This window comes from Nomascus leucogenys, chromosome 12, assembly GCF_006542625.1.
Source record: "Nomascus leucogenys isolate Asia chromosome 12, Asia_NLE_v1, whole genome shotgun sequence".
In the NCBI taxonomy this organism is placed as follows: Eukaryota; Metazoa; Chordata; class Mammalia; order Primates; family Hylobatidae; genus Nomascus; species Nomascus leucogenys.
The window spans coordinates 32,652,240-32,678,637 of NC_044392.1; the positions used below are offsets into that span (position 1 = coordinate 32,652,240).

The following is a 26,398-nucleotide window of genomic DNA, read 5'->3' on the forward strand; positions in this document are numbered from 1 at the left end:
GTAGCACTGCAAGATATTGTTTAAATGGAACTTCAAACTGGAGCTTCATCGATTCTCTGCCTCTGAGTAACTTAATGTCTTTGGGAAGGGGTATGCCAGTGTCTGGAGTCCTGACCAACCTCTTGGACTCTGTTAAGTGGAAAAGACCAAAATTTGTCTGCACTAAGAAATTATGTGTTTGTCCGTTTCAGGTTCAATACTTCTTCAAGATCTTGGATAATTAGTGGTGTGGAAAGTAAAGAAGTCACAGGTTGGGACATTTAGACAAGAGTGAATCACACACATAAGGAATGTGTTCATTCTTTTATTGTCCATTGTTTTAACCTGACTGAATACAAGATCAACAAGAGCACTGTACTCCTGGCAATTATTACATATGTTAGAACATGGATTTTGCACTGTAGACAACATTTAACACCAGTCTATGGGGTACTGCATTGCTTTTTATAAAGTTCAAAATAAAGATTTATTTTCAAACAAGTGACTTTGGTTTATTTCATACATTACACTTTTTCTTGCAGAAAAAAATAAAATTGTACAACTGCATAAATATAAAATTCTTCCACCATGAAAATGGTTAAAACATTCATAAAGACACAGCACCAGCATGTGATGCTTCCAGAAAGGAAAAAAGGAAAGTAAAAGAAAATGTATAAAGCAAATTAATTAGCCCTGTCACTAGCCAAAGTGATGGGCAGATCCAGATCTCAGACACAGCTTTAGAACATACCGGAGGACAAGGGAAGAGATGTCAAGACAGCATTCAATACAAGCACAACACAACCCATCACCTTTTTGTGTTTTTCTGTAGTGTCACTTAAAATTTAAAGGGCAGTTCCCCCATGACAAACCCCCACCCCAGCCCCCAGGAAAAAAATTAAAATAAAGACCTAACACCACAGGAAAAGACTATGGAGTATGTTAAAAATGCTCATCGATGGGCCATTATCTTTGAAAGAGCCAAAAAAAAAAAAAAAAGAAAAAGAAAAAAGTACCATGCCAGTTTTATTCCCGTTGAATATTTACACCTTGGACAGCAAACCTTGCTCACATAAAGTAGAAAACAGATACGATAAAACATGGCTTGAAAAATGACCAGAGTATGCACCTGTAGTACTGTACACTAAATAAAATACACAAGGCAGCAATACTTAGGGGCCAGAAACACTGCTTACTACAAGTCAGTTATGGAATCATAATTTACAGTAAAAATGGGCACGTCCCAAGGCTCAATTTTTCTTTTTCTTTTGTCATTTACAGTAGAATAAATATTTTGTTGCTATTGCTACACTTTAATTTACATTCTAACCTATTAAATGCAGAAAGCTAGTGTAAAGCATATAGATTAAGTGTAGGTCCCATACGTATGACAGTTTGTTCAAGACTAGTAGGTTTTTGTTTTTGTATCTTTTTTTAACTTATTAAATGGCTAGTGGGAAAGATTTGTGCTTGTGATCAGCTCTTAACTTCAATTTTTACATCAAAACGTCCCTGAAAACGGTCTTTCTCACTGTACCCAATGTTCTCACCGTACGCCTTACACTCTATGCGAATTTCAGTGTCCATGGTAAGATTGGTGAACTGTACGGCCAGCAGGGGCTGCAGGTATTTGGGCTGCAGGAGTTTGCCATAGTAGGGATAATACTGCAGAGGAAAACCAGGGGAGTTGCCCAGTCCAAAATACTCCACATTTCCAATTTTATCCTTATCTTCATCTCGCTGAAATCCAGAATGAAATGAAATTTTAATGGCTCACATCATGCATCACTATGTGTACTCAAAAACAAGACTCAATCCTCACAGTAGTTTGCAAACTACTGAGAGAGGAAAGAACAGCTACTCAGTCTATTCCATTGCAGCCTTGAGAAATGGTCTTAAGAAGAGACTATTCTCAATGTGCAAATGGATGGGGAAGCTGAGTCAAATGCCAAATAAGCATTCTTCAAGCCAACACAACCTCCTAGAAACAAGGCCAACATTGAAAGTCAGAAACACCTTGCTGTTGGCCCAGCAGATGATCTTTCTAGTGATATTATCTCCAAAGTTTACTACGTGCCTCTCATTTTCTTGTTGAGAAATCAATCTCCATTTCTTTTCTTGGTGCTAGCACTGTCTGGGAACTCCCTTTCTTTGTTCTGCCTTTCTCTCTAAACTGTCCATTTTGGATCTAAAGGAAACATGCACTAATTGTTACCTTAGTCTTTCAATTTTTTTTTTTTTTGAGATAGAGTCTCGTTCTGTCCCCAGGCTGGAGTGCAATGGCGTGATCTCGGTTCACTGCAACCTCCGCCTCCTGGGTTCAAGCGATTCTCCTGCCTCAAGCTCTCGAGTAGCTGGGACTACAGGTGGGACTACAGGCGCACGCTGCCACGCCCAGCTAATTTTTATATGTGTAGTACAGACAGGGTTTCACCATGTTGGCCAGGCTGGTCTCAAACTCTTAACCTCATTATCTCTCCATCTTGGCCTCCCAAAGTGCTGGGATTACAGGCGTGAGCCACTGCACCTGGCGATATTTCAATATTTTTAAAAGAGAAGCCCAAACCACAAATTTTTATGTGACATTAATTTTTTTTAACGTTGGCCCCAAATTTTTAATACATGCTGTGGGCCAGAAAGAAGTACTTCTGTGGGCTAATTCACCTCTCAGTTCTGTAAGCAAATATCCCAATGTATTAAATTCAGATATTTGAGTTTCTTAGGCCAATGGAGAAACTGACATCAGTCTTACTCTGATTACATCTTTCTGTTCTTTTAAAAAGTTTTACCTAGTATAGCTACAATTCATCTCACTGAGACTTATACTTGAAAGCAATGTTTCTTATTTGTTCTATTAAAATTTTACCTGTCACTTAAACAGTCTCCTTCATTCTCCCCTCTTCCCCTGCCTACCCTTCCACCACCCCAGTAACCCTAAATTTGTCTTTACCTTGCCAGTGCACTGAACGGGAAGGACATTTGGGTTATACTTCATCACTGGGTAAGTCTCCAAGGACTCATTCTTGGGAGGCTAAAAATAAAACCCATTATGATCAGTAATTGTAAATGATTTCTTAAGTTTCTGAAAAATAAAACTACTCTGTATTCCAAACAAGTACACACTGGTCACAGTAAGTCAACCAAAATAACAAAAGACATCAGGACAGCAGAATGAATGACTCCCCTAACCAATTTAAGGTCATGTTTGTGATTTTGTTGAAATGAAAATAAGTGCCCAAGTTTATAACGACTACAATTAAGCTATGATGCAACCCAGTACTAAATGGAACTTTTAATAGTAGCCCATTATAAGCTTTGCTTAAAGACACTGAAAACTAAGTCGACCCAAAATATAATGCTCATTATTTGCTAAGATTAGATTACATGAGAAAGATGATTGACATTTCTGTTTTTATAAAGCGTGGGCTTTCCTCCTGAGTCATGAATAAATAATGTCATCCTTTTCCCTCAAGCATGACTTCAAGTAGGCTTTCCTTTTTTGTTGTTTTAATCTCCAGTCGGGGAGACTGCCATTTAAGGAGTGTTTCTTTGCAATTTTCTTAGGAAAGTTCAATATGTAAAAAAAGTAGAGGTGTCACTGCCCTAAGAGGAAGAGTTGTCTTGAAGGGGTGAATCCACTGAAGGGACCCAGAGGACAGTCTGAAAATTACTGCTGTCATGAAATATCCAGAGATTCCTCTTCTACACCCATGGCTCAAATCTTATCTCAGAAGTGTGATGAATATACATCGCTGGAGGACAGTCACTTGCTTACTCAGATCAGCACAGCAAGTGAGTCTTGATGTGAGATGTAACACATACATAGCCTAATCAAAGTCAGATAAAATATTAGTTCCACATCGGGAAGGAAGTACTATTTTGGTACTACTCTGTTTTGGATGCAAGAAAATGATCGTCTAGATTTGACTCTTTTGGACGTTTCTGCCAGCAATGTATTTGTCTTTAAAAATATGTAGAGAAAATGCTTACTGATAAAAGAAGTTGCCAGAATCTATCCTCAAAAGGTGAGGATAGTGAGATGCTGGGATACTCTGATCTCTGACAAAAATAACTCCAAAAGAGTTGGAGATTTGGGTGGAGGTGATAAATTAGGCAGTGGCGATGGACAACCAAGTAGCAACTAAAGAAAAAAGAAAAAAAGGACTGAAAAGAAAGAGTAGCTGAATTTATCACTGAACCAAATAACTCTAAAGATGTGGGAAGAAATCAATCATAATAGACCAGACTGCCTCTGTGGGGTCCAAATGTCACTCAATGTCTGCGATGAGCAATGTCAAAAGCAAGGTACTCAGAAAGCATGGGATGAGTCTTGGCCATGCCACAACAATTTCTTTTGCTGCTAAATAGCTGACTGATCTCAGTGAAGTATTCCCTAGCAATATGAATATCAAATACATTTCGGCATAATGGTTCTCACCGTTTTTCTTCCATTATATCCTGTCTATGTGGAAAGAAGCTTAAAATCCTGTTAAGGGGTACATTAATTTCTGCCAGCAATCCATCAAACTAGCCAGCCAGGCAACCATCCATCCCCGCCTACTCATTTTTGCCTCTGATGGCAATAAAGGAACTTTGATGCATCCTTCAGTTAACAAAACTTTTTATCTCTATGTTGATTTTCTTTTGAAAATATTATTCATGGGTAACAAGCATTGTAAAAATAAATTAATAGCATTCAACAGAAAATTAATGAACAAAAGAGCCAGATTTCAGCAATGAAATGAATTTGTTCACATAACTCAATATACTGCAGTCAATTTCTATCAAAATTAGAAACAACACTCATAATGCCAATGCTCATATATGGGTGATTAGGGGAAACCTGCCAGAAGAAGCCAGGCTTAAGGGGAAAGGACAGCATTAATTCATGATCTGGAGGAGAGGATGAAATGGCCAGTTTTACAAAAGCAGACAACAACGATAAATTTTCCATTCTTATGGAGAATATAATCTCACCAAATGGTGAGCAATGGCAATTTGCTCATTTTTCAGTGATCCAGAGTAATGTTTATCCATTGTAAGTTGCAGTAATACAAAAAGCCAACAGCATGGCTAGCAAAGTTCAGCCTAGATGATGTTAGACTTCTACTTCCGCAATAAAATTCAGAAAAAATATTTTTTAGATTATCAATTTTTTTGAAATGTTCTTGTGGCTTCAAGAGGACCAAAACTAGACTATACATGCAGGTGGTTTTAAAATTTTTTTTTTTTAAATCCATTCTTTATGAAGTAAAAAATAAAAAAAAACTTTTTTTTTTCTCTAACCACTAGACCACCAGGGAAAAAATATATTTTTCTATTTTTACATTTTTAAAGAGTTTATGTTATAGAAACTGTTATCTGGATACTGAGCAGGAGTATTAAGAAAAGGGCCACAGACTCACTTCAGAATGCAGCTTTGCCTCTCAGAATTCCTTTAACTTTAGAAAATGAGATTAATGCCCTAACTACAAGAATTGCAGGGTGGATACAGAAGTTTTTGGTGTTACTCTACTGGCTAGGTTTCAAAGTCAGCACTGAGTATACTTTAAAACTATCTTACATTGTCTTCTCAGATCAATTAAGTACTTAGTGTAAATGACTCATCTAAATTCTATCATTTAAAATATTACTTGCCTTAGGTTTGAAGCCTAGAACTCGGTTGAGCTTTATAATAATGCATGGTTTGCCCTCTTTGTAGCCATAAGTTTCATCATTTAATCCAGAGCAATTTCCCAGCCACTCAAGCTTGAATCTGCAGACCTTTCGCTCTCCTCGTTCATGATTAAAGTCTCCTCGTTCTTTCGGTTCACGGGGTACATCTAAAAATAAAAACACAACTTTTATATTGTACCAGCAATTCCCTTAGCAGTTCTAAGAAAAAGAAACTTTCTTCCTTGTCATAGTTACCTATTCTGAGAGTATGCTATTCTGCATTTAATGCATGATCTGAATTAAGCAAGATCTCCAGGAAAACCATCTCTCACCTCTTCACTCATATTTTAAAAGATATTTTACCAAAAGGAATAGCTGGTATATGGCCCCACACCAAAGCTTCACAGTACTTGATCAGCACATAATATTTAGTCTCTGGCAATATTTCCCTTCTTTTAAATAATGGATTACTCAGCTACTTAGAAGACTGAAAGGAGACGGATCACACTGCATGAGTAGCATCACTCACACTGTCAACACTGGCTTAGCTCAGTAACAGGGATATTATAATCAGAATACAAAAGGACTGTCAATAATTTTCAGAACTAGGTTTTTTTTTTTTCTTTTGGTCAGAATTTTTAAGAAGGAACTGGTATTTTTCCTTTTCAACCACCACTTAAGGATTTTTTTGAGACAGGGTCTCACTCTGTGGCCTAGGTTGGAGTGTGGCAGCACGATCATGGCCCATTGAAGCCTCAACCACCTGGGCTCTAAAGATCCTCCCATCTCAGCATCCTGAGTAGCCAGGACTACAGGCGTGTGCCACCCTGTGGCTAGTTTTTTTTAATTTTGCAGAGACCAGGGTCTTGCTATGTTGCCCAGGCTTTTTTGATTTGAGTTTCTGCCTTTTAAAGCTATGCATTAAGCATTTGCTGGACTGCGAAATTTTATTCTGGCGTTTTTAGTTCAATCCTCATATAAAAGCCAGAAAAAGACCAAGTGCATATAGAATTCAAAGTTAATGCATAGCCTGCTGGAGGAAAATAATGCAAATACCATAATTTACATATAGTTTTTAAGTTCACAAATTAACTATTTTCCCTTCAAATAGTGAAGAGTCTGAATTTAGACTATCTCCTTGAAGTGATTCACCCTGATTATCCCTCAGGCCTTTTAATTACTGCAAAGTAAGATGAAAACCTCATTTAAATTCTAATGAGAAAAATTCACACTGAAAATGTTCTTTCAAATTACTAAATATTTCCAAAATAACTTAAAATGGCAATTCGCCCCATACTCTGACCAAGCCACAGCCTGCCTTATAAAATACTGGAGTTGGTAAATGCTTGAATTGAATCAGAAGGGATATTACCTAGTAAAACTCAGAAAGATGTTTTATGTTTGTTTTTTTTTAACTTTTTTGAGACAGGGTCTCACACTGGTGCCCAGGCTGGAGTGCTGTGGCGTGATCGTGGCTTATTGCAGCCTCGACCTCCCAGGCTCAAGTGATCCTCCCACTTCAGCCTCCCAAGTAGCTGGGACCACAGGCACACACCACCACACCCAGCTAACTTGTCTTATTTTTTGTAGAGATGGGGTCTCACTGTGTTGCCCAGGTTGGTCTCGAACTCCTAGGCTCAAGCAATACTCCCTCCTCACCCTCCCAAAGTGCAAGGATTACAGGCAGGAGCCACTGCACCCAGCGAGTTTTTTTGTGTGTGGAAAGAATGAGAACATGGACTGGAAAATTCACAGTCCAGGTAGTAAGAGGGAGGACATGTATTCATGTCAATGACTTAATGAAGCTAAAAGCCTCTCTTTACCCTTCATAAGTCATTTCCTTATCCAAAATGATCAGCTGCCTAACACATATTTCATTATCTATCCCAACCAGGATCAATAAAAGTATACCCTGACCATACATCCTCCTTCATGAATGCCAGTGCAGTGATAGCTAATCACACCAAAAGGTCTTTCTGATGAGAGAAGGCCCTGTGCACTCTTCAATAGGGAGAACTTTTTGGGGAAGATAAGGAAATAAGTAGTTGTACTTTTCAATGGATGTAAGAGAAAGAAAACCGTAATTGCTGTCTTGGGTCTGAACAGTAAAAATAGTGCCTAGGAGTGTTTTAAAGTAAGACACCTTTCCAATGCAGAAAACAGTCATACTTGAGGCTATACTGTTTTTCATTGTGTCTTCCTGCTTTTTTTAAAAAAAGTGTCTAAATATGGCCAGAGTTCAATCTTTCATTATTTCAGGATTATCTCTCGATCATTAAACAAAAAATAGAAGTGGGAAATAAGACTTAAAGAGAAAAAAAACTAGCCACAAACATCTACAATGAGTCTACTTACCGCCACAATCTTCAAAAATCATGTCATCTCTCTGGGCTGAATCTTTGTACTTTTCCAGGAACCTAACTATGTTCAGCACATATGCCTCATAGCTCTTGGGATCATTAGGACGAAAGGAAATTTCAGTCTTCTGGATCTGAGGAATCTGTGTTAATCCTAGACCAGGCAAAGAGAAAATCATTAGTAGGAAGGCAGAAACCAAGATAATTCAAAAGTAGACTTTCCACATACAAAACATACTTTGCTAACTCCACCTGGCTAAAAAGAAAGGGTCTTGCCTCCCTTGTGAAATCACTCCCCTGGCATTTAGATTAGGTAACCCCAAGTACCAATGACTATGCTTTAGTATCACAGATCAGTTAGTTTCCATAGCAACACTGCATGGTAGGCATCACCTCCATTTTATGAATGACAACACTGCTTGCACTGAAAGGTTAAGTACCTGGGCCAAGGCTGCACAGAAAGTGGTAGAACCAGAATTCCAACCCAGGTGTGCTGTACTCCAAAGCCCATTATGTTTCTAGTACCCCAACATGCACAGTTTTTTAAAATACCCTGCTAGCTAGCATTGTGTGCAGGTGGCTTTACCCTCCCTAATTGCATGTAAGCCTTGGACACAGAGGTCTTCTTTTATAATCCTTATTGTCAGTAAATATATAACCATTCCAAATTCTCTAGACTCAAGCCTACCTAACCGAGATTATTTCTTTGGATCTTTAACCTAAACGGGAAGAATTTGGGACATACATACAGTAACCACAAATGCTTTCCAATCCGAAAGTCTCAGCATGTCAGTGCCGGTCAGATAAAATTCAAAGTCCATATGCCTTGGGTTTGCACTCTCTAAAAATCTGTTACATTCTTTAATATCCAAAAGCCTCTGCCTTCATGAGACTTCCTAGATGGGTATGTGAACCACACTACACAGCACTACTCAGGAGCAATGGCTGGAAAAGTCCATCACAACTGCATTTTATTGTAGGACTGCCAAATAAAAGATGCCTGGTTACATTTGAATTTCAGATAAGCAAAGAACATTTTTTTTAAACATAAGTATGTCCCAAATGCTATGTGGGACATACTTATATTTAAAAATTACTGTTTATCTGAGGCCGGGCATGGTGGCTCACGCCTATAATCCCAACACTTTGGGAGGCCAAGATGGGTGGATCACCTGAGATCCAGAGTTTGAGACCAGCCTGGCCAACATGGTGAAACTCCGTCTCTACTAAAAATACAAAAATTAGCCAGGCGTGGTTACACACACCTGTAATTCCAGCTACTCAGGCAGCTGAGGCAGGAGAATCATTTGAACCCAGGAGGCAGAGGCTGCAGTGAGCCAAGATTGTGCCACTGCACTCCAGTCTGGGTGACAGAGTGAGACTATCTCAAAAAAAAAAAAAGAAAATCTATATATATAGATAGGTAGATATAGATATATATAAATATATATGGAGAGAGAGATAGATATATAGTTTATCTGAAATTCAAACTTAAGTGGGCACCCTGTATTTTTATTTATTAAATCTGGCAACCTGATTCTAATCCTCACTCCCAGATCTCCCCTCTCTGTGTGGGGCCCACAAGGGGGCACATCATCACAATCCTTGATAAGTGACTACCCTGGCTTCCCACCCCCACCTCCCAGCAGGTCAGGAAAGTGCCTATGTCACTATCATTTAGGGGCTTGTCACACATGCAGTCTCAGAGACTCCCCTCCAGACCCACGAAATCCTAATCTCTGAGAAAGAGATTTGAGAATCTGTTTAATAAGTATGAAAAGATGTTTAAACACCCTTGGCTTAGAACTGCTTCTCTAGGGAATTATAATCTGAGAGTGGCAACAGTGATTCAGATATGAAGACAACGACGTTAACGAATGTGGAAGTGATAACTAGAGTGCAGCACCATTTGTAGGGCTTGAGAAGCAGGCATCAGTAAGGCTCGACTAAATGCTATTCTTTCTAGTGATTGAGGATGCTTTAAAAGTGGTTACATAATGAGGTGGGCTCAGGGGGTTGTATAGATATGCTTTTTCACACATGTAGTTCCCTAGAGGAATGGAAGAGATAGAGAGGAAGACAAGTAATCACTGGAGCAAGGCACAGGGGTGCCCAGGGCAAAGGACTTAAGGCCATTAACAATCATCTTCAGGCCAGGTGCAGTGGCTCATGCCTGTAATCACAGCACTTTGGGAGGCCGAGATGGAAGGATCGCTTGAGCCCAGGAGTTCAAGACCAGCCCAGGCAACCTAGCAAGACCCTATCGCAATTAAAAAAAAAAAAAATCATCCTGAAAGGGATGATGTAGAACCTGAAGAATTTTGGGGAACAAAAATTTCGACAGTGATAGAAATGAATCAAAGGGGAAGCAGCTGAATTTGCTCATAAAAATCTTCAGTTTAAAATAAACACAGATTACAGTTTAAAATTTTGTAAAAATGCCTACAAGCCATAATTTTTAGTATTTCTAAAGCAATCTAAATATACCCTGAACAATCTTTTTCTATGTTAAAATTGGCATTGTGATCATTTATGGTGCAAAACAGTATTGTAAAGAGAAGAGATACCTGCAAAAATAAAGGTGAGCAGAAGCTTCCACAGATAGTTAATGCTTGAGACAGCAATGGTAAACAGAGTTCTCCAGTGAAACGGAGAAGTCGGGTAGGGAGGGTCACTCCTGGTTTGAGTTGTAAATAAGACACTTAAGTCAAGGTGACTTGCCTGGACCTGGGGTAAGTACACCAGCAGACCCAAAGCCAGAGGCTCAACAAAATTCAGAATGGGAGAATCCTGGAGTCAGGAGGGAATGGAGCCTTGAGGGATGGTCACGCTGAGGGGCCACCCGAAGAGCCAGTGCATAGGCAGCCAGAGAGAGACAGACAAATGCCTGTGCATCGCTCAGGCAGGAGGTCTGCAGGAACCTCCTCCAAGTATGCTGTGTGATGTTTGGGGGTCAGGAACAGAAATGGACTTATGTACACAAGGTTAAACAGTGTTTCCAGGCTTGGGAAAGACAAGGCAGGAGGGTGGTGGATGGCTAGACAAGTGAAGGAGATCAAATGTCAGAAACCAAGGAGGGATCTCATCTGACCTTCAGGGAAGGTGGGGGGAAGAACCACAGCCAGGGGACCGAAGGGACATTGGTGTGATAAACAACAATTATGCAAGCTGTGGTCCATCAGCAGAGGGTGGGATGCAGCAAAAGCCAAAATATAAACAAGCCTGATTCTGAGATTTGGAGAGTCTCACCTAACAAGCTGAAAGGAGGAGTGACCCTAGAAGGTCATGTTGAGAGTAAACACGGTAAAACCTGGATTGCGAAGTGAGTGTCACGAACATCCTTGTTCTCCCTGGCCTGGCTTCAGTGGCCTCTCCAGTGGTTTGCCTCTCACTTTCTGGCTGCCTGCATTCTCTCTTCCAGTGGCTGCTCAAGGTTCCATTACTTTGATATGAGTATGAGGAATGGTGATGCCATTTCTCAGATTCTCCCACACAATAAAAGGAGTAAGAACAGGAAGAGGTATTATGCTGAGCGCTTTTCACTCCTTCACGATGTCAAGTCCACGGTCTCCACTATTAAAAGTGACCAGGGGACATGTGCCAGACTCAAAACATCAGCAACTCTCACTCAGTCCTCTGGGCTCTTTACTAACAAAATGATAAGGCTAGTGCATTCCCCAGGAGCCTAGGGGCTATGACCAAAACTAAGTTCATGTTTACTGATAGACCTATGACAAATCTTTCTTGTAAGTGCCTCTGTTGTTAATCATCTAGGATATGGCCGGGAATGGTGGCTAATGCCTGTAATCCCAGAACTTTGGGAGGATGAGTTGGGTGGATCACTTGAGGCCAGGAGTTCGAGACCAGCCTGGCCAACATGGTGAAACCCCATCTCTACTAAAAACATAAAATTAGCCAGGCATAGTGGCACATGCCTGTAATCCCAGCTACTTGGGAGGCTGAGACACGAGAATCGCTTGAGCCCAAGAGGCAGAGGTTGCAGTGAGCTGAGATAGCACCACTGCACTCCAGCCTGCACAACAGAGCAAGACTCTGTCTCAAAAAAAAAAAAAAAAAAAAAAAAGAAAAAGAAAAAGGGAAAGAAAAAAAAATCTAAGATCACATTTGTGAAAATAATAGGTATTACTGTTACATGAAGTGGTACTACTGGCCCAGAAGAGAGTTATATACACAATTGGCCTCATGTCTCTCTAGACAGGGCAAATAAGAAACAATGAAAACCAAGTAATGGAATCACATCCCTTTCAACCTGAAAGCCCAAAGTTTTCAGTAAGCATAGCTCATGATCTAAGCCAGTCAAGTTTATAATTACTTTGTGAGGGAAACATAGATGCAGGCTGCTTGAAGAATCTTGACTTTGCTCTTACAGAAGCATCAGAAACTAGTGAAACCAAGAAAGCAAGGGGTGAAACATAGACAGCTAAGCACGGAGTCTTAGAACCCTGTGACTTGCCCAGCTGGATTAGACCTTAGGCCAAAGCCTCTGCCCTGTCCTTTCCATTTTAAGTAACAGAGAACCTTGGTAGAAGGAGCCGAGGAATGACAGATGGAAACCCCAGAAAGCTCAGTCATGTCTTACTCTCTTTTGTGAGCTCATGTTTCCCTCTGGAGTCTGAGGGGTCTTAGATGGTGGTAACTAACATAAGCCTTAATGACCATCCTTTTAAGATACAGAGCTTTTGATCCAAATGTCACTTCCAGTAAAAAAAACAGATGGTCTGGGTTTAGGTCATGCAATCAGCTCACACATACTTACCACATACAGAAACAAATGTCCAGGAGGCCACGCCACAGGCAAGCGGCCGCTGCCTCCTTAGTAGCTCTTCTGGCTCCCTTTCCTCACATCTCCACAAAGTCTCTCTCTCACTCCATCACCCACTATCTCTGCCTCCTCTCTTTTCTTTATCCGAAGCCTGATGGCCTGACAACTTCTCCTGGACATCACCACAGATCAGCCCCCGGGTCTGTTCTGTTCTGGACAGTCTTAATTAGGACAGTTTTTGATGAGGTCTTCTCCAAACATTAGAAAAATTCCTCTTCTCAAGTTATTTCTCTAAAGCAACTAGATACTCACAACTGAAAGATGAAAGACCTTTGAAAGGATGTCCAAATCCTTTAAATCATTTACTTTAGAATTATCAGACTGTTAAGAAGAGATAGAAAGCAATGGGATTGGATTTGGTAATTATTACAGACAGTTCCCAACTTACAATGTTTGCCTCACGATTTTTCAACTTCACAGTGGGTTTAGCAGGGTTGGTAAATGCATTTTTGACTCATGGTATTTTCGACTTACAATGGGTTATTGGAACATAACCCCATCCTAAATCGAAGAGCATCTGTATTTTGAGGCCACACCCAAATTCTCCAACCATGACATTCTCCAAGGGCTGTACAAATCCCACCTTGCTGACTGGAGTTCTCATGAGTCATATTTCACACTAGCTTCGTACTGATAGGATCATTTGCCTTAAGCTATATATCATTACTTAATAAAGCCACTTGAAGAGGCAGAAATCATAATCTGGGTATGTAAAATTTTAATATTTGGTTTTCAATCAGTATTTCAACTTTACATAAGATTTAGATTTAAAAAAACTTTTGGATTCCCACTTGCTTTTCAAAGACACATTTACCTGTCCTTGGTCCCCATCTCTTGAGAAATAAGGAAGATCCTCCATGTTTAGCTTTAGTAAGTGTTGATAGCACAAGGGGGAAAAGGCTTGGGGGAAAGGATTTTGTTTCTAATTAGGTTTATAATGTAGCAAGTTCATCATTTCTCAATCTACATGTGAGTTTAAAGTATTTAAACTAGAATGTAGCCATTTCAACCTTGTAAGTTATTCAAATGCACAGCTGCTTGCACCTGTCATTTAATACATCTGATGAATCACTAGATCAAATCTCTAAATAGGAATAATTTCCCATGGAAACCTCCAGGAAAGTACCCATATGACTGAGAAGGGCACAGGAAGCAAAGAAATGCTCCGAGTTGAAAAGTAATTTCCAATTTAAAAAAAATACAGAGAGGTATGAATTCATACATACTCACACATGTATATGAACACATAAACACACACATATGTATGCATACGCATATATGAGATAGAAATTCCTCCTTTAAGTGCCACTCTGTAAGACCTAAGATATTTCTGGATTTTGTTTTTTGTTTATTTTTGTTTTACATCTGTGGGTTGGTATCAACTTACCTAGCAAAGGGGAGAGGCACAGGAAAAAAGGTGCCTTTGTACTTTCTGGAAACTAGCTACCTTTGACTCACCTTCTGCCTCCGGCTCCCAGACTCAGGCTCTGAGATTAGCAAGGAATAAATCTCCTTGCCTGCAGGCAGGGTCACATTCACACCCTTCCCACACTCAGAATCTGCTCCCTTTACAAAGTCTTAGAAAATTGAATCCCTGGACTGTCTCTACAGCCAATCTGGATGTTTACCAACACTCAGGGTAAAGAAATTATTCCTCCTGTCTAAGCTAAATGCCATGAACTCTGATTTAGGCTCTCCTCTGATCCGTCCTCTTCTTCCTATGGCTGTATATTCACTTTCAGGCAAGCAGGGAGTTATTCAGTTCAGATGACCTATCTTTAAAAATGCATATTCTATAGGGGCAAATCCTTGGTATTTTGTATAGCTCGTAATTGTGCTTATTCTCAATACGATAAAGGAAAGGTGCCACTTTTATAAAAAGAATAATATAAACAAATAGATAAATCCTAGTATTTTACATTAATTATGCTCAAGGCCAAACTGAAGAGCAAGTACATATAGTATGTTTGACTTATCTAGATATAAGACATAACATTTGTTAAGTAATATCCCGAAATAAGACACTGCATTCTACATGACATTTGATAAGATCTACTCATGCATGTATGTGGGAAAAAGCTGGATGATACATCCCCATTCCCTTCATCTCCCCAGCTTCTCAATAGTCTTGGCTGCATCCGACAGACCAGCTGGTCATCAGATTACTAGCATGAGAGCCCCGACCAACAGTTAAGAGCAACCAGTCCAATAACCCCATCAGATTTTATGGTAGAAGTGGACCTGTCAGGCTACTGCTCTTTCCACACCACTTTCTATGACTCTTGGGTGAATGCAGCAAAAAACCCTTAAATGAAACTTCACAAATCCAGCTTTTTTTTTTCCCCCACCATTACTCCCACAGATTTGTTACCTGGTCCTTCCTACTTATCAGGTCTCTGTTCTGCTTACTCATCATACGATGGGCATACAATGTAAGATCTGTTTTTCTGTGGCTCCAAGAACATTTTAAAGTAAATCATTAGGTTTCCTGTGTACCCAAGAGATGACTTACTAGTTGTACCCTTGTCTTTAGAAATAAAGAAATCACCACCTGGGTAGTTGAGTTGTTGAAGCCAAACAGAGTTCCCCCCACAAACCCTTTACCAAGTCATAAGGCTGGGCAGTAGCTTTTGGAAATCTAATTGCCACCAATGCTAACTTGTCCACAAATTCTGGGACCAGGTAGACAGGATCCATTTGAGGGTGGGAAGGGAGGAGGAGAGGGAAAGTGAGAGACAGCTGGGTGTATACAGATACATCGCGTCAGCTGAGAGATTACAAAGCAGTGTATTCTAACTGGAAACACCTCACTGGCACTTTGCACTAACAATCCCTCCAAAGTATAAGGAAGCCAAATGTTTCTAATTTCTCCTTATTTCTCCTTTGAAATGTGAGTGAGAGATAGTAATACAAGTATGAGGTAGTTTGGTGGGGGGGGAATTAGGTATTCTGAGATTGACATAATGACTTCTCAGGAATTTTACTTAATCCAGCTGAGATTGAATGATAATGGCTTGAACCCTAATGGGTTTTTTGTTTGTTTTGTTTTTGTTTTTGTTTTTGTTTTTAGATGGAGTCTTGCTCTAGTTGCCCAGGCTGGAGTGCAGTGGCACGATCTTGGCTCGCTGCAACCTCCGCCTTCCGGGTTCAAGTGATTCTCCTGCCTCAGCCTCCCAAGTAACTGGGATTAGAGGCGCCTGCCATCACGCCCAGCTAAGTTTTGTATTTTTAGTAGAGACGGGGTTTCACCATGTTGGCCAGGCTGGTCTCAAAATCCTGACCTCATGTCATCTGCCTGCCTCGGCCTCCCAAAGTGCTGGGAATACGAGCCACTGCGCCAGGCTCCTAATGAGTTTTAAGATTAGATATTTCCTCTTTACAATCAAGATGAAACTGAAAGTGCTGGTGGTGCCAGTGTGGTCAGCTGGTCTGCATCCACCCCACTTCTTCTGCCCGATTCTGGTTACCAACGAGCCAAAAATGTGACCCTTCGAAAATGTGTCTGCTAGCACTGAGCCGTCTATACTTCAGAGCTAAACAAACAGCCAACCACAACCTGAAAAGAGAGAACAGCAGCATACATTCATACCTGCCTACCAGGAAGCAAGCCAGCTGGGAATCTCCCGGACCCACCGACTGACACACAGTGACCTTCATTTCACTCCACTGTTGCTAAGTGAGCCTGGGGTGGGGGAAGGGCAACGGCGGATGTGAAGAAGAGACTTTTCCATTACACCACTGGGCAGGCAGCAAGGCAAGCGGGGTCAAATCAGGGCCAGGGCTTGGTAAGCCTGAGTGTGTGTATATCCATGAGCGTGCGTGTGTGTGCACGCTTGCATGTCCGTGGGCTGTGCCTGTGCCTGCTCAGCCCTCTCCAGCACAGCTAATTGCTGCGTCTCTCCCCAGATCCAACTGCATCAATAGATGAGAAGCGCTGCTGCAGAGCAGCACTGCAGGACTGCCTAAGAGGGTCTCCTCTGGAGAAAAGCTTGGCAGGAGCTAACCCAACAAGCGTGGGTTTGTTAAAGGGAGAGACTGCACAACAAATACAATGCCATTTAAATTCACTTTAAAATTTTTAAACACGTTTCCCAAATGTCTCTTAAACATTTTCATGGAAAGCTAAGGTTTTATTGACTCCATGAAAATCTAAGTGTGCAAAGCATCCCTGTCATATCTGGAAATTCAGTGTCCAAAAAGAAGAAACTGCTGCTTCTAGTAGAAAGACAGGGCTATAAAAACCCTGGACCAGGTGCGGTGGCTCACACCTGTAATCCCAGCACTTTGGGAGGCCGAGGCGGGTGGATCACCAGAGGTCAGGAGTTTGACACCAACCTGACCAATATGGTAAAACCCCGTCTCTACTAAAAATACAAAAATTAGCTGGGCACGGTGGCGCGCACCTGTAGTCCCAGCTACTCGGGAGGCTGAGGCAGGAGAATCGCTTGAACCCAGGGGGCGGAGGTTGCAGTGAGCCAAGATCATGCCACTGCACTCCAGCCTGGGCGACAGAACAAGACTCCCTCTCAAAAAAAAAAAAAAAAAAAAAGAAAAAAACAGAAGTTGCTCTCAACAGCTACCCTACATTTAATACCATTGGTTTTGCCACCATAAAGTACTATTTGCTTTATATATGTTTATCATCTCATTTAGTTCTCACAGAGCATATGATTCCCCATATTTTTCCCCCCTTTTTTTCTCTTCTGTTTTTTTTTTTTTTGAGATGGAGTCTTCGCTCTGTCACCCAGGCTGGAGTGCAATGGCACAATTTCGGCTCACTGCAAGCTCCGCCTCCCGGGTTCACGCCATTCTCCTGCCTCAGCCTTCCAAGTAGCTGGGACTACAGGCGCCCGCCACTACGACAGGCTAATTTTTTGTATTTTTTAGTAGAGACGGGGTTTCACTGTGTTAGCCAGAATGGCCTCGATCTCCTGACCTCATGATCCACCCGCCTTGGAAGTGCTGGGATTACAGATGTGAGTCACCGCACCTGGCCCCACCCCTTTTTTTTTAATAGGAGACTTTAAAAAAAATTTTGTGTGTAGATATGGGGTCTTGCTATGTTGCCCAGTCTGGTCTTGAACCCCTGCCTTCAAAGGATCCTCCTGCCTCAGTCTCTCAAAGTGCTGGGATTACAGGCATGAGCTACCACACCGGCTGTAACACGACTTTGTAAGGAATATCATGTGCATTAAACGGCCACCATTGTTCAGGGCCAAGAAGCTGTACACGTTCACCATTTTTTTTCTTACATTTCACTTCCATTCTGTAGTCTCTCCTCTGAGATTTCATGTTTGGCCTCTCAGTTTATCCAATATTATCGCCATACAGGCCCAAATACACTCACTGCACAATTGCCACTGCTTGATATGGCCACATTCACACGTTATTGAGAAGAGATCCAACTACAAGGTATTCGGTGTACAAAGGGCAGTCAATACCCAGTCAGGCTGGATTTGCATTCATGCCTCAAATTCAGCTGATAATATTATTAGTAAGTCCTTATATCTTTAAATCATATGCAAACTTTCACACCCGCTAGGTGTATCTAACTCAAATTTACAATTTTCCCTCTTTAACTTGAAAATGGAGGCTTTAAAGATACTAATGTGAAGCCAAAAAATTGTCAGGGTATTCTTAAACACACCGTTTGTCTGCATACTTAAGGAGTTATTTCCTATGCAAAATACAAACTTCTAACATGTACTCTGAAAAATGCCAAGGAGGGTCCAGTTAGGGTCCCTCAGGCAACACAGGGCCATAAGGGGTGGCCGAAGGGCTGCACTTTGTGGCAGCCAGCACTCTGCTGGCCTGGCCTGATCAAGGTTACTGTTATTTTCATATGAATGTCATGTCCCTTGGTAAAGGCCCCCGAAAAACCCCACAGGGTAAGGCAGGTGAAGAGGAGGGGCCTGGCCTAGACTCTCCTGAAAGATGATGGGGGAAGGGATGAGGAAAAGAAGAGACAGAAATTACCAGGCCAAAGAACAAGGAAGATGGAGGACAGAGGACTTTTCCTGTGACTCAGACCATAGGACAGGAATGCATTTTTCCAAGATGAGCCACCAGCATTCCTTTGGAGAAGTCAGGGTTTGTCAGGTCAGTCCAACTGCTGTGAGCACACTAAATATAGGTACTAAGAACATGTCTTTTAGGAAGGGGATGGAAGGAAGGGAAGGGAGGCACGGTGAGAGGGTGTTGGAAAGGACTGAGCACTTCAGCCAGTTGATTTACAGCCAAGGTCACTTCCAAGTCCTTACTTACAAGGCCAGGCACTTTGGCTATTTCTTTTCCAAAGTTAAATTTTCCTTTCTGCAAAGGGCACAAAGAGAATTTTTAGTTTTATTAAAGGCTGACTCCTCAAAGTTTATAGTCAAGGACCATTTTTTTTTTAATCTAGGAAATTTCCTGAAGAAAATATTTGACTTTGTAGTCGTATTTGGCTTTGAGTATAAGAATTATAAAACAGCAGCAAGCCAGGCATGGTGGCTCATGCTCACACCTCCCAGCACTTTGGGAGGCCGAAGTGGGTGGATCACCTGAGGTCAGGAGTTCAAGACCAGCCTGGCCAACATGGTGAAACCTTGTCTCTACTAAAAATAAAAAATTAGCCGGGCATGGTGGTGCATGCCTGTAATCCCATCTATTTGGGAGGCTGAGACAGGAGAATCGCTTGAACCTGAGAGGCGGAGACTGCAGTGAGCCGAGATTGCGCCACTGCACTCTAGCCTAGGTGACAGAGCAAAACTCTGTCTCAAAAAAAAAAAAAAGAATTATAAAATCACATCATGATGGAAGAATAACTTTTAAATGGCAGAACAAAGAACAAAAACAAAATATCTGCACCAATTAAAATTACGACTAATGGTACCACAAAAGTTCTAGTAGAAGAGGACATGAAAAGACACAATGCTTCCCTATCACCGAACCCAACGTAAAACATGTTTCAGCTTCTGCATACTCCAGAATTCTTGCTTCGACCTTTCCACAGACCCACCTCTTGTGGAAAACAGTTGCTGGAAACTGGATTATTAAGCAGGTTTAAGTCATGTTATTTACTTACGTGATTTCTTTTTTCCACTTCCCCAATCCCTCAGATCTAAATTTATCTGGAAATATTTTGAGTTTTTCTTACAGTGGAGAACTATTTGACTTAGGGCTACACAACAATGCTTGCCACCTCCGTATTTTAAAGATCGTCCTCTGTGAATCCTTCCCACATTCAAGGAGGTGGGCATGAAGAGTCTGTGGCAGGCAGTGGCCCTTGATCTAGGCTGCTCAGGGCCACGTAGATCAACTGAAGATTGTCACCTAAATACAGCTGTTACTAAACCTTTGCCAAGGGAAAGCGGAGAAGGGACAAGTCATTGCCACCCCTCAGCAGCAGCCTCAAGGTCATTCATAAGTGAGAACCCGGATGTTATGCAACACTTTCTCTCTAGGTCCTCCAGACAATGATTTTTACAACAGCCAGATGGTAAATTCACGTTTGTGGCTATTCCACTGCCTTGTCCTATCAGCATCAGGCATGATGGCAGTGGGCCTTTCACGACTGGTGTGGACACGCATAGCTCTACACTGATGGCACCCAAGTCACAGCAGGGACTCGTGTGGTAGTTTGCATTTTCATATGATAATCTTTTTGTTCACCCAAGTTTTTAAGAGCTAAAGGAGACAGTTAATTAAACTACAAAGTGGGACCAGAAAGCTGGCAAATGAGATGCTTATTAAATCAATGGGTATAAATATTGAGAAGAGTGACTCTGTTCAAGGTCAAACTGCAAATTAACAGCAGGTGGAACAATAGACCCCTAAAGTCATGGCTCGTCTCCCTGTGAGTAGCTGCCCATTCCACAGCTTCTTATCATCTCTAAAAATAAGTTCACCTTTTAAAACAGGAGCCCAAGTGACTTTTTTAAAAGGATTTATCTGAGTCATAGCCCCCCTCAAGAAGTAAAAAAAATGTCTGTTAGAGTTGAAAAGGTCTGGAAAGGATCCCACTAACCAAACCCTAGAATATGAAAAATGAGAAGACAGGGGCCCCCATCAGAACTCAGTCTGTTCACAGTCACATAGCTGGTGGGTAGCAGGCTGGGCCAAGAACCAGGACTCTTCACCCTCACTCTAGAACTCGGCAAATAAGATGTCTGCAACCCGTGGGAGCTCTGCCTGCAATGCGGGTAGGACATCTGGCTGCAGCCGAGAGAAGTTTCTCTTTTCCCTTTTCATGGTTGCTTTAAAACTACATTATAGAGTAATTTTCCAAAGAATTTTTTCTCAATAGAAAAAGTGACACCCATGCTATCTCTGAAGGAAATGAGGCTACTCATGTGGATTTTACCTGGCGGGGCCACTCGGTCCTGATATGTGGGCTTAAATTCACTGATGGTGAGCAGCATCACTTGGATGGTTCCGATGAAGATGCCAGCCAGGCAGCCATAAAATATTACGTAGAATAGAAGGATCTTAACTGCAAGAAGAACAGAAACAAAAAGTTGTGATGCAGTCATATGCTCAGAATGAAAGTTTAATCTTCCCACGGATGAACAAACTTCCTTCCTGGTTCCCCCAGCCCCATGATTTCTTCCTTGTCCAATGTCAAGAGTGCACCTCACCCCACTGACACAGGGTAAAAATCGAGAGGCTGGGCAGCCCTCCACTTGCAGTGTGTATGGGAGGTGGTTAAGGGTAGGAGGAATGTTCAGCTAGAACTAGGATCCTTATATTTTTTATTCCCTAAATTTTAAAAAAAGTATACATATTTTTTATTCTCAAAATTATAAAAAAAAATCATGAAGATCACCAATAAAATCTAGAGCTATGTTTGGATGCTTATGCAATGAATTTAAAATATGACAGTATACTCCCTTAGAGACCTGTTTTCTTTGCTTGCATATCCCTTGACATTTAAATACTACAATCCAAGCTCTGCTGCTTCTCCAAATGCTCAGATGCCTGAGGGTTATTTTGCTATGGCAGAGCAATGAATGCTGAGAAACCCAGTGATGTTATCCTCCTGTTTTTTTTTTTTTTTTACTATCACTCTCCTTTTGGTTTGTATTATCAACAAAGCACACTCTTTCCCCTTGGAGAACAAGACAAGGGGAAAAAAAGAAAATTTTGTAGCGAAAATGACCAGCACATTTTAATTCCATCTTCTGGAACTGGAACAAGAATAACGACTGACTTGCTGGGCTGCATTTTCTTTTTCCCATAGTTAATAAGATAACAGGATGGAGGCTGAAATAGCTGCAAAAGCAAAAAAAAAAAAAGACTCAACACATAGATGGGAATGAGGGTGGCTATCAGTTACTGGTTTACAAGGATTATCTCCCTGATTAGCCGCATAGTAACAGGCTGTACTAGGCATTGCCTGGCAGCCCTGTGCCAGCCAAACAACTCAATGTGAATGCAAAACAGGGAACAAGTGAACTGTAAGGTTATTGAGTCAGAAGCATGACTGCACAAATGAGCCTTAGGTTACTGCTAAAAAGGTCCAGATCTCATGCATTAAATGCCAGGGTACTTGGGGAAAAGCCACTGAAAAACAGTATTATTGAAAAGACCTATATGTGGTAGGAGGGAGGGGGCCAGGGAGGGAGTGGGTACACAACTGCAGGAATTAGCCTTGTTGCCCTGTCCATACATTTAAAAGCCCAACTTTCCTATCAGGCACTAAATAGTTAAGGGAAATCAGGCTACAGAGCTGTTAAAACAAGCAAAACACACAAAACCACAGCAAAATGCTTAATCATAATCCTTTTTCTTCTCTATCAAAAGCAAATAACAAGGAAAAAGGCAAAGACAGAAGCAAAGATAAGGAAGAAAGAAAAGGTTGTGTAATCCAGAACTACAGCACCCAACTCAATCACTCCCTCCCCGTAGGACAAGGGTTAAGTGCTGCATTCTGTATCTAAGCAGCAGTAGGCAAATGGCAACGCCGTGACGTCAAGAGATCTGGAAAATTTTTCCAGTGAATGCTCCTAAGAGGTGCAAGAGTTGGTGTAACAGTCAGCAAGACAGCTGTCGTAGCCCTGATTCAAGTTTCCTCTTGTTGCCCCCCACCCCCACCTCATCTTGGTGCTCTTAGCTTACCTACATGTGCCCCTTCGAACAACTGAAACATCTCTACACTCATTCCCTGGACTCCAGATGCCCAATTCTAACAACATAAGAGGGTACATAATTGAGGCTACAGTTTAAAATACAAATAAGAGCAATAGAAAAACAAGTCATTTTGCAAGTACGCCGATTAAGCTCAGAAACAGACAGCCTTTCTATTCTGCCCACACGATATCCTAAGAAAAGTGAGGAATTTTCCCTTTTTGCTCTGAGATGTTACTTGATAAAATCTCCCTAGTTACTGCCGTGAGGTCATTGGGAGAGAGTGGAGCACTCAGGACTAGAGGGGCCTATGCAGTGGCTCACTCAGACACAGGCCACCAGGGGTCCCCCACTAGCCAAAAAAAAGGTTAGATAAGTCACACCAACTCTCTGCGGAGGCACTGTGGGGGGAGCGGAGAGGCTTCAGAGGCATCTCCCTTTCAAACAATTTTTCTTCCTTTAAAAAAAAGTAATACAGAGGTTTTTTTTGGAAAAACAAACAAACGAACAAACAAACAAACAGTGCGTACCCTTCAAAAGGTCACAGGCAGGCATTCAGGCCTAGCTGTAAATATAAAACCTACCAATGTCTGTATTAACCTAATAAAAAGGTGGAAGGCACAAAGTGATTTGCATGCTGTGATTTCTCCAGCAGGTGACAGGCGAGTCTCCTGCGTCCATCTTGGTGAAAATCTACCTATAAGCAAAACCGAGCCAAGGGCATCCTGCCCTCGCCCCAAGGGCATCCATGTTGGGCCCAGTGCTGAAAAAGGGCCATTTTCTCCGTAGGAGACGGTAATTGCTGCAGCCTTTTCTACCTAAGAGAGGCTCTGACAGTTTGTACACTGCCAGAAAGGGGCAGACATATTAGCACAAAACAAAAAGGGGATTTTTAGCCCAGCACCTGTACCGTGGAACACGGAAGGGAAAAGGAGGCAAGTACAGCAGTCCTGGGGTCTACATTCACAAATCAGCATACTGATAGCTTGCTGGATAGGATACCAAGACATAAAAATTGACACGCACGGTCTCTCTTTCTCTGTCTCATGGAGGTGCTGCCCATTAAATGTCGGCTTAAAGAATGAGTCAGTCCATACTGCCTTACCCTCTAAAGCAAGTATTATTCTAAGAAGCATGAAACTGGAATGAGGAAAGATACATATTATACTAAGGGGGAAAAAGACAAGAAGGCAAATTTCACAATGTGCCTAGAGTCAATGCAGCCCCTGCCCCTGTGACGCACCAGGGTCAGACCACCAGAGAAGGAAGCCCCAGCTAACCTGGGGAGAAGGGTGCCCATACCGCAGTGCACCTTCCAGGCCTCCCTCAAGTTACAAGGAGTTGCCAGGGAGCTGTTCATTCTACACACGCCCCACAGTTCTTCAGGTTTTCCTTTCCACAGTAAAACACAGGAAACCACCTTTATGCCTGAGACACTATGACAATAATCTCAATGAAGAACAGTCTCCCCAAAATAAAATACAAAACAAAAGCTAACAGCCATTAAAGAACTACATTTTCCACGGCTCAGGGATACCTATGCTTCCCAGTAACACCTTGGAAAGAGGCTTCACCTTGACTAACCTTGAAGTGTGATGCATTATTAACCCTTTAATTTTCAATCAAGAGAGACAGGATGCATTTTTTTTCTTTACAAAAATTCATATATTCCAGCTTCTTCCATTTCAAAATGTCAGCTAAGCACTATTTCCCTGACTCATTCTCCTGCCGATTCCCACAGATCCTCCCAACCAGAACACCAATCGGCCTGTGTTCAGGACTCCCTGAATGACTGCAGTGGTGGTGCTAGTGGTGGTGGTGGTGATGGTCATGATGATGATGATGATGATGATGATGATGTTGGAGGAGGAGGGGGCAGTGATGCAGCAGGGGGAGTTCCCTCCCTCCTTCCCTCACGCAGTCACGACTCTGATAGATTCGCCTACAACTCTGCCCTTCAAAATGACCTTTTTAAAAAAAAAAAAAAAGTCACCCTTCCGGAGAGGCTGAAAACAAGGAATCTAATTTTCGATGGAAAAAAGTCTATCCAACCAAGCAACAGGCTGCACAAAATATTTTAAGATCAGCTGCTCTGCGTTTATATTCCCTTCACCATAATCAACCCAACCTACTGACTGATCCACAACTGTCTGTGTAGACCTTGAAAACAACCAGACTTTGCCAGGTTTCGGGCCAAAGCTAAGAATCGGAGTCCTGAAATGGAGCTTACTGAACCATTTCTGGGTGGTGATGACTCCAGGGGAGGTCATGGAGGGAAACCCTTAGCCATCGCTGTGAAATACTACAGTGTGGATGGATTCCTCTCCACCCTTCTCTTTCCTCTCTTTAGAGGTACGTATTTAGACTAGAAGAAAGATGCTGTAACACACAACCTCGTCTGCATTAGATCCCATTACCTCACGAGGTTCTCTCAAGACCCCAGATCTCATTTTTTTTTAAGGACTCAGGACACGGGAGATAAAAATGTAGTCTCGCAGAGCCTGACCATTCCCAGGAGTAAAGGGCTCAACCGATGCACGGTAGGAAAGACTGCAAATTACCAAGCCAAGACCGCTACGATATGCATAACCTTCCGCCTGTCGTGTTCCAGCCCCGACCCTGCGCCCCATTCTGGGGACTCCGCATTCCGCACAGGACTGAAAGCCCAGGCCGGCGCGACCCAGCAGAGTCCACTCCCCTCGCCCCCGCCACCCGGGCCAGCGCGGCGGGTGCGGAACCCGCCGCGGAGCCTGCGCAGGGGATGCGCCGCCCGGGAAAGATCAGATGCGGCGGCCGGGAGCTGCGGACCCCGTACTTACACCAACTGCCACCGGTCCTGCCCAAAAACTCCTTCTTCTCTGAGTTCCAGATGAATTTCTTCCAACTACCCTCCTCCTTGGCTTTCCCGCGGGCCATGGCGATGGCGGGTCAGCAGCTGCAGCGGTCCGGAGGGAGGGTGGGTGGCTGCGGCGCGCGCCCTGCCGTCCTCTGCGCCGCTCGGCTTCTCCGGCCTCGCTCTCCGCAGGCAGGACGCGCCGCTGCCGCTGCGGCTCTCGGAGTGCGAGACGCGCGGCGGAGGAGCCAAGGCAGGAGCAGGAGGTGGGGGAGGCGGCGGCGGCGGCGGCGGCGGCGGCGGCGGCAGCGGGGCGGGGGCGGAGGGAGGGACGGCGCAGGCTGCGCGGCTTCGAGCCCCGCACCTATTGGTGGGCGCGCAGCCGCTCGCGGGCTTTCTTTCGTCCGCCAAGCGCTCCTCTAGCCCTTGGGGGGTCGGGGGCTCCGCGAACCCGCAGCTGCCGCTCCCGCTGCCACTGGGGACGTGTGCTGGGCCCCCGCCTCCCTTGACCTCTGCAGAGACAGGCCCGGGGTAGGAGAGTCAGAGAGGGAAGGACGGACAAGCGGACTGCGGGGCACCACCGGCACGCCCGCCACGAACCGAGGAATTGGCTGCGTCCGCCCTACC

General features: G+C 42.7%; 2 protein-coding genes across 3 annotated transcripts in view; one reads left to right on the forward strand and one right to left on the reverse strand.

Moving 5' to 3' along the window:
• The window catches only part of NME7 (NME/NM23 family member 7), a 229,431-nt gene extending 228,478 nt beyond the window's left edge, over positions 1–953 (forward strand). Inside the window, exon 12 of one of the 2 annotated variants that reach the window (XM_030824010.1) lies at positions 192–953. Coding sequence is in view for 1 of the 2 variants with exons in the window: in XM_004089818.3 (XP_004089866.1) it covers positions 192–224 (33 nt within the window). In the remaining variant the exon portion in view is untranslated. The remainder of the gene's footprint in view (positions 1–191) is intronic. The other variant, XM_004089818.3, reaches the window with a different exon arrangement.
• ATP1B1 (ATPase Na+/K+ transporting subunit beta 1) lies at positions 292–26,398 on the reverse strand. The gene is made up of 6 exons (XM_030824011.1): positions 25,758–26,398; positions 21,176–21,304; positions 7,990–8,145; positions 5,617–5,801; positions 2,930–3,010; positions 292–1,719 (listed from the first exon to the last, which is right to left on the reverse strand). Exons 1-6 carry the CDS (start codon positions 25,852–25,854, stop codon positions 1,456–1,458), a joined length of 912 nt encoding a protein of 303 aa, XP_030679871.1. The 5' UTR covers positions 25,855–26,398; the 3' UTR covers positions 292–1,455.